General features: G+C 42.0%; 1 protein-coding gene across 4 annotated transcripts in view; it reads right to left on the reverse strand.

The window, feature by feature from the left end:
* The window catches only part of SATB1 (SATB homeobox 1), a 102,632-nt gene that overhangs the window by 41,110 nt on the left and 48,180 nt on the right, over window positions 1-13,342 (reverse strand). For all 4 annotated transcript variants that reach the window (XM_069569017.1, XM_069569038.1, XM_069569023.1 and 1 more), the window contains exons 6-8: window positions 13,150-13,261; window positions 9,730-10,184; window positions 1,987-2,199 (exon numbers count right to left, since the gene is read on the reverse strand). In XM_069569017.1, the coding sequence (XP_069425118.1) occupies window positions 1,987-2,199; window positions 9,730-10,184; window positions 13,150-13,261 (780 nt within the window). The remainder of the gene's footprint in view (window positions 1-1,986; window positions 2,200-9,729; window positions 10,185-13,149; window positions 13,262-13,342) is intronic.

Raw genomic sequence — 13,342 nt, forward strand, 5'->3', positions numbered from 1 at the left:
ATCATTTCAGAGTTTTGTTAGATGGACAATACTATTGTGCAAATAAAAACTTTTTCTTAGAAAGATCTTCATTAAGACTCTTCTGTATCCAAGTATATTCATCACTGGCTAAATATCCAGGCTAACAGGCCTAGTCTCAACTCCTCTTGAGAACTAGCACATCAGCTGAGGGTGGCTCAACCAGTTCATCAGCAATTCAGGACAAAATAAATCATAGTTTCTAACCCAACCTCTCATCAGAGATAGTCTCTAGATATACATATAGGCAAGCAACCTGAGTATCTTACAAGTATACCAAAATAAGTATCACAATTAAGAATTAATCTTACTTTGGCTAAAGAAAACAGTTGATGAATAAGGAGAGCAGACTCACATCTGAAAAGCAAATAAAGGCATTAAAATCCTAGAAAACAAACGCTCTATTAGGGAACTACTACGCCAAATATTTGAACAGATTTAAAAAAAAAAAAAAGAAGAAAGAAACTCAACAATTAAATTCGCACTGGTCTTAAATAAGTCCTTCTTTTTGCTAGTATTGCAGATTAAGTGATAAGAACAATAACTGCCCAGAGGCCTTCCAATGATGACTGCAGCAGCGAAATTAGCGATGGTACGTAAATTAACTCTGAACTGAGTGTTCAATCAAGTCCAAAGGGGAGCAGTTTTTGTTTAACCGCTCTTACAAACGTCACATATGTCTATAAAGAGTTCCCCGCTCTTTTGTAAGGCATATCTTAGAGAAGCCTTACAGATCAAATTCAATCCATGTCTGTGCAGGAGATGGGTACACACGAGTGTATATGGGAGCCACGCTCTTCTGCTGGAGACACACGTCTTTCCTACCCATAATTACAGCAACGCCTTCTTACTCTGCTCCGACAGACATCAGGACCAAACTGATTTTCACTGAATAAAATGGAGAAATTGGACTTTTGTGATGTTTCTAAAAAGCAATCATTTCAGAACATCACAATATGCAGCTTAAGACCCTCCACAAGTGGCTCTACGTTATGTCTATTTCTCATTTATGGAGTTTCTGTGGCAGTTTCATCTCTAGTGTTGAATGAACTTTATTTCTATACTTGGAAATGAATGGCTATTTTTTACTATGGATGAAATCATTAAGAGATAATTTCATTATGACATTATGTTACATAAGTACTTTAAATTAGTATTCTATATTCACTTTTTGTCATTTTAGCTGACCTTACTTTTAAGAACTGCACAAAACACAAATTAAATGTGTAAGAAATACACTTCCTTGAAGATTTTAAGTCTAATCCACTCTCATGCTTATATCTAATAGTTTGTGCTGAAATTAACTTCTTGAATTTTTATAATAGTTATAAGGCCACCTTTTAAACTTGATTTAAAAAATAATCAAGGAAGCTGACTTTTCTAAGAAATGCAAAAATGTGGAAAAGAGAGAATGTGCCCATTTCTGGGAATATGGATGGAATTCCTTATCAGTCCATTTAAAGCTGCCTTTAAGGATTGTACTAAACTTAATTATGAAAGATTACAAACGAGATGATGTGTAATTGGTACCAGCTGCAGTTCGTATTGGAAAGCATAAATACAAATGGAATTATTTATTTATTTTTATTTATTTACTATTCAAATGGTGGTTCTAAAACTGGTAGGGATAAAATGGACTTCATTACATTTTCCTACTGAGTTTAAAACACATTTTTACTTCATAGTAGTAGGGCCAAATATCTCATTTGAAGGTCACTTTTCACCCCCAAAATGAAGCAATGGAAAGTGATTTTTTTCCCCATCTAATTAGTAGCTTATTGTATTTAAACCAGAGTTAGTGAGTTCAGACTAAATTCTCCTCAAGCAACTATGAATTACTGCTCCTTAAAAAATCTCCCTAAGCATCTATCTTTCTATTTTTTTTATTGAGAGTCTTCCTTAGCGTTTTTTTTTTTTTTTAAACAAAACCTGAAAGCAGCAAAGGATGAGGAGGAAAAGGAGCCTCACCTGGGGAGGGCGGCTGGGCGGTGTGCTTATCAGGGGGGCAGGGCCCATCGCTGAGGCCGCATTCAGGCTCCTCTCCCTTTCATCCTGGTAAATTCGATCTCTCTCAGCTTCCGGTAACTGCAAGAAATTCTGCATAGCCCGAAGGTTTACCAGCAAAGACTGGGACGCAGTCTTGGGATCCTCTTCCTTTCGGAGGATTTCTGAAAGCAAGCCCTGCGGGGAATGAACGGCACAGGGTGAGCGGGTCCCTGCCGGTCCGTGGGGATGCCTGCCTTTTCGTCTCCACTCTGCTCGGAAAATGAACAGTCAGAAGCATCAATTCTACACAGGAATATATTAGTTACAATTGAAGTGGTGGAGAAGAGAGCCTCAATTGTGTTCTTAATTTTATTAAGCGTCTGCTTTACACATAACATAAACTGCAACTGCCTAATTGGTCTCCTTCCTTTGAGCAGCTTAACTTGCCATGAAATCTTTCACAGAGTGAGGACTGAGGCAAGTTAGGAATAAATGAAATGCTCGTAATACGCCAGCACTGAACTGTGCAGTTCCCAAGCTGCCTACACAAAGGCAGCGGAGTGCCAACAGCCCAACACGCAAGGACGCAAAGGCACTGCGAGAGAAGCAGGGTCACAGAGGAAAGACTCGAAAGCGAATCGCAACGTGCTAGGGAAGAGCGTCGCTAAGCCATCACCTAAGATGGACACGAGGTGTTCAGAGGCGAGGATTTTACGGTATTCCTTGTGGAGTCGATGACAAGTGATTCTATTTACCCTTAAGGAGACTATCCTGACAACCCCCCAAGCTTGCTATACACCACCCAGGAACAGGCTGAAATTCTGAACTTCACAAACCACCCTTTACATGAGATACGTAACCCCTTTTCCACGTTGCAAAATACCACCGCAGTACGCCATGAAAAAGAATATATCAAATTCTGTAATAATCCCATTTCTTGAGGAATAGTCTTATCAGTGCTAGAAGAAATGCACAGACCATTATAGTGAACGCCTTTCGGGTGCTCCTCCCAAATGACAGAGCATTGTCAACTACTTAGTTTTTGGAAGAATGTTTTCAAGTGGGTGGTTTTCCACAATTCTCTTTAAGGGAGTATATGAAATACAAGGATTAGAAACACTTCCTGCCCATTTGGTAAGGGCTGAGTAGCCCTCACCTCTTCAATCTTCTACATGAAATAATGCGTGGAATGCCAAGTCATGCTTGCTTCCTACATTTCAGTTTATCACAATATGGCTCAGGATAAAATGTTGTCAAGACCTCTTTATAATTTGCAAATTTCACTTTCTGATAACCCTGAAAAAATGACGATGGGGTACATTTGGGGCAGGGAGGTCAAGTGTCAAAACGACCAAGCCCCAGGGTTAAACACTGGGGTTTTTTCATGGTTTTCCTCGAAGCACAAACCTGATTTTGCTCCCAATTCCTCAGGGCTAATGTGGCCTACTGCCTCAAGAGAACAGTTGGGAACATACAATATGAAAGCGGTGTCCACTTTAAAACTGATCTGGAGACTGCTGTTAGAAAGGACCTCCAACAGGCTCAGAGGGCTCAGGAGTTCATTCTGCTTTCTCACTTGGTCCACACAAGGGAAGCCAGCTTCACCCTAAGAAAGGTGCCTGAAGGATGAAGGGTGTCTGTCCTTTCATTCATGATACTGACAGGTGATGCTGCAACTGTGTTTACACAAAAGCAAAACATCCAGTCAATTTAACTAAAACCTAGTCCAACAGGCAGTCAATCACCCAGCTATTTAATCTGCACAAGACCAACTAATTAGATTGACTGGGTTTTTGATATGTCATGTTGAAACCAAAAAAATGCAGGTCTCAGAAACAAGCTTTAAAATAGGTGTGTTTTTTTTTAAAAAGCCCCTGCTCTCCAATCTTGCCCACCAAATGGGGATTAAAAATTGTTAAGATATTAAAAGATGTCCTTGGCAAAGCAGTCTATCTTAACCATAGGGAAAGAGATATTAACATATAGTACATATAAATACAATGTTATAAATTCCTCAAGTAGAATAATCTAATACCCTTTAATATTATCTCAGAACAATGCCTGCCACATGTTTGAAAAATATTTATTAAATGGATTATGTGTATTTGGAGCATAAAAGGAAAAAAATTACAAACAGGTGACAGAAACTTAAGAACAAGTTATGCTCCCAATGGGAAAATTCTAATGGTAATTATTAATTTACTCAAAGTAAGCCTTCAGTGAAAAGTTATGTGGCACTCTGTAAGATGTTTATATGCAGTAACTGTTCAGTAATTTAAGAAAATTTTGTGGCAACATGGATGGACCTAGAAATTATACTAAGTGAAGTCAGACAAAGCTAACATTGCATAATACCGCTTATATGTGGGATCTAAAGCGTGACAGAAAGGAGCTCAGTTACAAAGCAGAAACAGACTCAGAGACGCAGAAAACAAACTTACGGTTCCCAAAGAGGAAGGGGGAAGGGGCGAGTTAGGAGACGGATTCATGCATATACATCGCCATAGATAAACAGCATCTATGTAAATAAACTATGCAGACATGGAAGCAAGGACCCAGTGCACAGCATAGGGAACGACACTCAACAGTTGATAGTAAGGGAAGAGAATCTGAGCAAGAGCATCCTCATACATACATGCACACACACACACACAGAAACTCAATCACTGCGCCGCACGTCTAAACCAACACAGCGTCATAAGCCAACCACAGCTCAGAAAATAATGGTAGATCAAAAGAGATCCTGTAAACATTTAGGATGCTATTACACTTGGGAAATCTGAAATTAGATATTCAGGGATCTCAACAAAATATCCTTTCCACTAGAGAACCACGGTGAGAAAACCAACATGGGAAAAAAATACAGAACAATATCAAGTCTTGTTAACACGAGGCTGGAGTCATTCCTATATAGCTTAAAGTAACAGCAGGTCACTTGGGAGAGGATTTAGAAATTTCTCTAACCACATTTTGAGGTTGGCATGATGTCTCACTTGAGCATACAAAGCATTTTCGGGGCAAAGCATTTTATTTTCACTTAATTATTCTAACAAGAGCAAGTACGGGTTTTCTGCTGGGATGTTTTGGGAGGGTCTAGACTGAAGTCTCAAATCCTGGGAGATTCCAAGAGCTCTAAAGCAGCCAGTGTAGACAGTCTCAGGTGTTTTAAGAAACCTTCAGGGTTTTGTTTTTTTTTTTTTTCCTGTTTTTTTGGCCCAGGCTTTCAATGAGGGGAGTGCCCCCTGGTGGAAATGCTTGAAAATATTATTAGAAAATGTTTTGATTAGAATGTGTTAATTACTTTCCAAAAAATGACGTCCAGAAAATTCTGGACGCAAAATGAGTGCCATGAGAATTACGATTTGGGAATGTACGTCTGGGTCCTGTGCAGGCTGCTGTGACTTGAGCAGCTGCATTTATGAATTCAAGATGGGTATGGTTTTGCTTCCTGTTTCTCATGGTTGACAATCTAGCTCAGATTGTCACACCAGGTCAAGATCATTTGTGGTAACCCCCCATGGTGGAGAGTAAGAAAGATCTCTTATCAAAACTCTTCTTCATGCTAAAAATGCAGCATCTCACGGTCATCGTGTACCATGCTTTCTATGGCTGACTAAAATACATCAATATTGTGCCCTACAGGTGCTCAATAAATTTGTTGAACAAAATTAAAATCATCAGTCATTCGAGTTTCCAAAAAGAACCTGAATTTTGTATGTTATACGGTGAGTTACCAGCACCTCGTGGACGTCAATTTCATGGGAAATGAGAAGCTGCTCCTCATTGTACTCTGTGTCGTCAAATCGTTCAGCGTGCGCTCTGTACGTGAAAACGTGAAACTATTCTGCGTCGTCATTCCACGACAGTTGTGAGAATTCTAATGTTTCCAATTAAAGAGTGAACTTGCTGATGAATTCCTAAACCTTTTTTTATGTTCCAGAAAGAGTTTACAAGTAAAATTCATTAGTAATTGGAAAAGAAAGAAAAACCTTCAATAAATACTATCAGTACTTCCAAAAGCTAATTATGAATTCTTGAAAACAGCAGATAAGCGAAAGAGACTGCCAATCTGAACAAAGGCCTGTCTGGCCTCCTGTTCGTCTCCTCTTTGAACATAATCACTGATTCAAATAGATTTTTATCAGCTTCATGGAACTTCAAAGCCCTCAGAAGAAAAATAGGATTTGATGAAATCGCCTCCTAAAAATAAAACATGCAGCATATTCTTCAGGGCTACCTGCCTTTGCTGTTTGGTGAATTTTTAATCATGTGTCCAGGTGAAAGACAACTTTCAAGCTCCACCTACTACCCTGGACTCAGGCCAAGCAAGTTATAAGCAGACACATTTATCTCTGCCGTTTGGGAGGCCAAACCAGAGCTGTCACGTTGGGGTAATAGCACCTTTTTACCTTTTATTCAATAGTGATATGGAGAGTGGACTTTTCTTAAATTACACTGCGAAGAATTATAGGAACACAGTAGCAATTTCTGTTATACTTAAGCAGGCAAATTTCTCTCTACCACATAATTTACAGGACTCAAATTCAATAAAACATTGCATGATGGTCCATTACTGTTATCAGTTTTGAATAATCCATCTTCATTCTTTATTTTACTGGAAAACAAAGCGTGCCAAAGACAAGCGGAGGGGGGTTAGAAAAAAAGCCACTGGATGGGATCAGCGTTAACTCTGGGTTAAATTTTTTAAAAAGGGAGGAGGCACATATTATTCCCTTCTATAATGACCTTTAAATAGCAATAATACAGAGAAGTGAATTGAAATGTAAAGTCTAGAAGCTTCAGCAATTAATTTTAGCCGTGGGTTTCCATTAAAAAGACGTCAAGGAGGCATAAGTGAGTGAATGGCAGATGCTAAGAGCTGGTGTCTTCAGTAGCAATTAAAGGACATACGCCCCTCATTCAGAAGGTGGAGCAGTCCTCAAAACAAGGAATTATATCAATTTCATCACAAACTTTCAGAAAAGGTAGACTTCTTAAAACCTTTTAGTTTTTAGACCTTTTAAAAAAAGTGATACATGAACATCTTAAGAGACCCAATTAATATGATGAGAAAATTCTCCAAAGAAGAGTTAAAACAAGAGATCCAGGATTTTAGAGTTGTACAGAGCTGTCAATGGCTAAAACAGGCTCAGCTCACGATACCACAATCTATTATGCGAATGTTTTCAGGTACTGTTTACAGGGGGCCAGCGTCTTCATCCGATCACGTCACAGAGCTCTGCATCTGTATGTACACATTTGACATTAATTCTTCTTAAACCTGGAGCTGGAACTGCACATTGTAAGGAGCGCACACAGACGTGCGCGTGGTTTAGCTCTGCAGAGCTCCTGCTCTATACATATGCATTAGCATGCGTATTTTCGTCCTCCACATGCACGACATACACTCTCACGCTGCACCTGCTTTTATTGAAATGCATACACTTTGAAATAAACACTACACACACGCATACCAATGTATAATTATTAAAATAAATGCAGCTGCGTGTGTGCGTGTGCGTGAGCGTGGTGTTTCAGCATGACCACCAAAAAGACACGCATGCTTGCATGCTCTAAAGCGAATGCCCCAAAAGTGGATCCTTAAATACACATTAAAAAATTACTCTCATTGAAATCAGACAGCTACAAACACGGCCAACCTCCATTTCGAAAAAGGAGTCCCAATTAGCAATATAAAGGTTTAAAACCAAACTCCTCTGTCACTGGGGGCTCCAGACAATTTTTCAGTAATGACTGTTTCTCAACTGGCTATTATTAATAAAGAGATGGATATCAAGCTGCACCCAGACGTCACTCCCCTCTCTCCCTCAAAAACATTAAGTCACTGTTTTCGACGCTAACCACAGAAATAACTACCTTTTTGGGGAGACTGACAGGGCATGAAAAAGGGAGAACTCTGCCTTTTTCCCAGCATCAAACCCTACTGGTATCTATGGGATCTGTCTACGTGAAAGCCCAAGAAGAACAAATGGTCACTCTCCAGGGTGATGCCTGCCTGGGACATGAGAGCCCCAACGATGAAGAAATGCCCCAATGGGAGTGACCTAACCCTTCTCTCCTTTAGCTGGACACTCTTTACCATATAAAACATACTTTCCTCAGTCCTTTAAGAAATAACAATGTGCTCAACTTCCAAAATTCACTCACAGTAAATCTGCGAGTCGTCTGTGTCCATGTCAATGCTATCTTTGTGGGCATTCAATTCAGTTCAACAAGCATCTTATTGAACTTTTATGCAGAGACCTGCCTGCTTTTTTGCCCAGGACTGAGAACTGCGGGTAGTCAGCTGCTGTTTACAAAAGTACTGATATCAGCTGCCAGAAACAGGAGCATCGAGAAGGCTGACTTGATTCTTTCGTCTGTTCACTTTATTTCTCTAAAATAATGACCCTGCAACTGAATAAGGGTGTCAGATTAAATGTACCAGCTAATAATGAATATACTTTTAAGTTAAAGATATAAAACTAGGCAAGCGCGTACAATTTTGCCACCTGAGAAAAAACTTTTGAACCATCCCCTTAAACACAGACAAGTGATGTACAAAAAAAAGTTAAAGAACCCCAAAACAAACACTCAGTTAAAGGTTCTGTAAGGCCTCCTAACTTTCAATCCAGCGAAGGCAAGCCAAAAATAAGTCACAGCTGGGATTCTCCTAGGTATGGAAACTCTGCCAGCAAGGAATTAATACTAGATATTTTTGTACCAGGATTTTATTCTTATAATCATGTAATAAAATAACCTAAATATGAAAGGAAAGTATGAGTCAGGCTTAAAAAGAAAAAACTGACAAGAGAAGTTAACAGTGGCAAAACAGGAAAGTTAAAAGACATCATGTCCTCACCGATAATCAGTTACACGCTCTTCTGGGTTATTTTTTTTTGAGGGGGGTGGGGCTGTCTGTGGGTGCCTGGGCCAGAAATAAACACCATATATATTGTACTAATTGACCAAAAAAAAAAAAAAGGAAAAAAAAATCCTGTCAAGCACTCTTTGTTTAGGGCTTTTCAACAGCGTTTATCTTAGGCCTTCCCCTGGATCACCCTTCTCCAGGTCCTAAGTGTCCTCCCTGCCGATAGTATCTTCACAGGAATTTGCCCAGGAGGACAAAGGCGTGAACTCTAGGGGTGCACGCAAAACTCAGTGAGAAGTCTCAAACAAGGCTTCCAAGGGCAAGCCTACCCACTCCAGCGCCTGTTTTATAAACAGTGTTACTGAAACACCATACCCACATCCATGCACTTACTTCTATGGGTACTGTGCCCTCAGAACCTAAAATGTTTACTGTATGTCACGTTACAGAAAAGGTCTGGCTGATCCCGGGTCTAGGAAAGGAACCTAGTCGGCTAGAGGCCTGGAGTCCTACCAGTGGCCTTGGCCACGTCCTGAAACCTCTCCCCCTCGGCTACGAACACTCTCTGTTTCCGTTAGGTAAAAGCATAGGTAACGGCAGCTTGAAATATTTTTGACATTTGCTCTTTCAGGGCCCCTGATTCGGGATCCATCTGTACACAGCCTTCTCTTGGTAGCAGAGGTTTCTGCGGAGGAGAGAAGCGCTTAAACGTAGGCACCCCCAGGAGCAGATCATATGGAGAGCAGGAGACGATGTTCACGCTGTACACAGCACAAGAATAAAGGTTAGCACAGCCAGGGTGGAAGGGGAAGAGCGAGACAGAGAAGAACCATGTTCAAATGAACAGGACTGACCTGAGTTCTGTTAAAAGCCACGCGTGCAAATACTGCCTGGGAGATTCCTGCCCGTTTCAGTTCATCGCGTACCCACTGGTAGATTTCGGAAGACACCTCTGTGTTGGTGGAAACCTGCTGCTCCAAAGGTTTGTTCATAGACCTGCTGACGGGGGGAGGGTGGTTCAAGTACTGTTGGTTTAAGGACTGCTGGGCTAGAAGTCTGTTCACGGCGTACTGCTGGTTCAGCAGCTGGGCCATCACCAGCTGCTGGTTGACCAGCTGAGGGCTGATGGGCGTCGACACCAGCCCAGGGTGCAGGTTGGGCAGCGGCGTCCGCACAGAGGGCTGGCTGCCGTGGGACAGCTGGGCCGGCGAGGGGGGCTGCTCCGCCGTGCTCCCCGGGGCAGGCTGCTGGCCGAAGCTGACGTGGTTGGCACCCTGCTGGGACAGCTCCGACAGACTATCCATTTCCACTGCAGCGGGCGAGAGGGAAAACCACGTTAGCCAACGATGCTCCGCACTGCTGAGGAGCTCCGAGCTTTCCCTAAGGACAGAGAGGCACAGGGCACTGAAGGTCCAGGAAACCAGGACATCTCAGGACAGAACCCAGCCGGCTGTGATGCTACCTTTCTGTTCTGCACCCGGCCACCGACTCTGAAAGGGGGAAAACACTTTCTAATGCTGTGATGTGGTTTAGATTTAAGGCCCCAAATCAGTTATTTTCACATTCTATGTGACTAGTTTTGGGGTCAAATTATTATTCACTATTACTTCTGATCCCACGAAGGCTTATAAAACTAACATTTATTTTGAAAACAGCTTCTAGGGAAATTCCTGGAAATCTAGTAGTTAGGAATTGGTTCTGTCACTGCCGAGAGCCTGGGTTCAATCCCTGGTCGGGGAACTAAGATCCCACAAGCCAGGTGGTACAGATGCCCACCAAAAAAAAATTCTAGAAAAACCCTAGTTGCTTAGTGGTGACTAGAAAGAGTGAAGCTACGAAAACATATGCAGTTGTAGAAAAAAAGAAATATCCATAGAGCGACCCCATGGACTGTAGCCCGCCTGGCTCCTCTGCCTATGGCATTTTCCAAGCAAGAATACTGGAGTGATGTGCCATTTCCTCCCCCAGGGGACCTTTCTGACCCAGGGATCAAGCCTCAGCCTCTTGTGTCTCCTGCATGGCAGGTGGATTCTTCACCACTACCTGGGAAGCCCTATACATATGTGTATTTACAATGAAAAAATACTTGGAGATACATAGATTAGACTCCCTGGTGGCTCAGCTGGTAAATAATCCACCTGCAATGTGGATTCTACCCCTGGGTTCTACTCCAGGGCTGGGAAAATGCCTTGGAGGAGGGAAAGGTTACCCACCCCAGTATCCTGGCCTGGAGAATCCCATGGACTGTACAGTCCATGGGGTTGCAAAGAATCAGACACGACTGACTGACTTTCACTTCACTTCACACATACAAAAACTGTTACCACTCCAAGAAAAAGGTTTGCAAGAAAAATGGTCTAAATATTACTTATGTTCAATTTTAAACCAGTTGTGAGTTTAAAAAAGTAATCGATATAATCAATAAAAGGTCATAATGATAAGTAATGATAACTGAGTTCAGACTGAACCCTGGGCTATTTTACACGTCCTGTTTCACTGAGCTATAGCTCTCAAGTTAGGTGGCACGGAGAGCCGCAACCACTACTTAGAATGAAGCAACCGATTTATCATACTGCAAGCCAATACACCCAGAGTTGCTAAAATCCAAATGCTTCCTGAAGAAGCTATGGCCATCACCAGATGCTAACGACAATCTTTCAAGGGAGAGGCGGGGAGTCATCCCGGTACAAGGTGATGTCACCCTTTTGCAATTTATTACCACCCGCCCGGGATGAATGTTTCTCCCCTAGCTAGACACCTCATGTGGGCTGGCTGAGTGTGAGCAGCAAGCGAGTCAAACGCTTTGTGGCTACAAGGAAGAGACAGCTTTGATGCTCTCGAACTGAGAGCTGACGATGGTAGGTAAGTCCTAAATAGCACACCATGGGGATCCTCTGGGGCCCAGTGGTTAAGACTCCATACTTTCTCAGCTTCGGGTCTAGGTTCGATCCCCAAGCCGTGCGGTGCAGCCAATAAATAAATAGTATACCATGCCTCCCATGTGTGGACTCTGGGTTGATTTTCATCATCATTTCTCTTTTTACTAAATATTCTGGCTTTATATTTAGAGGAACTTATCATATTGCTATAATCACTGATGTATGCAAAATATAACTAAGAACAGGGAAAGAAACTTCCATCTCTACCACTGCTATCAGCCCAAGTGGGCCATTCATAGGGAACAGTAATTCAAGCAATTATTCCCAAAAATGATGTATTGTCTTCATTACAGCTCTAAGCTATAAAAGGCAAAGAATCTGTTTTGGTAGATGGATGATTTTGCTTCAAATATTAAAAGCTAAAACAGGCTCAAAATTCAGGTTCTCCTGCCTCTTAAAATCTTAAGGAGAAGTTATTATTGCTGTTTTATTAAATCAATGCAATGGAAGTAAACAGAGATAGACTGAAAACATGACGTAACGCTATGCATATTAAACATCCCATTCCTCTATTATTTTAAAACATTTATTTGGAGGGGACAAGTATGTGAAAGAAAACGTTAATAGAAATTAAAGCATTAACCTTAATCACAGGGTTTGCTTCTACAAACACTAGCAGACTCAACAGGGGGAAGAAACGTCACAATCTGAACCCTCAGGTACAACACACAACTCTTATCTGTCGCTTCACACTGCAGATAATTGTAATGTGTTCCCTGAGTAACAAATATTGACCTGAAGTTACACGTTACGATAGGAGGCCTGGCGTGTAGCGTGGAGGAATGATGCAACGGTTCTTGGGTGATGGACGGTCCAGAAGGCAGCAGACCCACCCAAGCCCCCACCCCGGGGGCTGGAGACAACCGCTCCAGTCACTGCCCGATCTCCACTGCGGAGACTCTAGATACAGTTTGACGTCTTTAAACGTTGGGTGTAAAATCAGGCACTTTCCCTTCTTCTCCAACAAAACCAAGAAAAACAAACAAAAAAAAAAACCCATAAAAGCATGACTTATCTCTGGGAACCCACAGCCACTGCTCACTACTCCAGGCCTGGTTAGGCCTTCACTGAGACGTTAAAAAAAATGACAGCTCACCCCCCCTCACCTCCATCTCCTGCGTGTCTGACAACCAAGTCGGTTGGGCTGATTTAAACACAAACATTTATTGAATTTAATTATCTCATTATACTCAGACCCACTCCCACCCTCCAAGAAACAGTCTAAATCGCTCTCTAATTGGGCAATCACAAGGCCTGGCTGCACACGTGACTGGGAGAAACCCCCGCACGACACGCGGCGGTGCGGGGCCGCCGCGGCGGCGGCGCTCTGCTTACCCATCATATCTTTTGTCTTCTTGAAATGTTTGTACCACCTTCCAAATTCCTGACATTTCGCTGCTGAGACGTTTGCATAGTAAGTGCTGTTCACGATGGAGGAGATCATGCTCTGCACGGAGAGGGGGAGAGCAGTTGTAACACACAGCGGCACGAGGCAGAACACGGTCGCGATTTCAATTGCGCAAACGCG

This window comes from Ovis canadensis, chromosome 1 (assembly GCF_042477335.2).
Source record: "Ovis canadensis isolate MfBH-ARS-UI-01 breed Bighorn chromosome 1, ARS-UI_OviCan_v2, whole genome shotgun sequence".
NCBI lineage: Eukaryota > Metazoa > Chordata > Mammalia > Artiodactyla > Bovidae > Ovis > Ovis canadensis.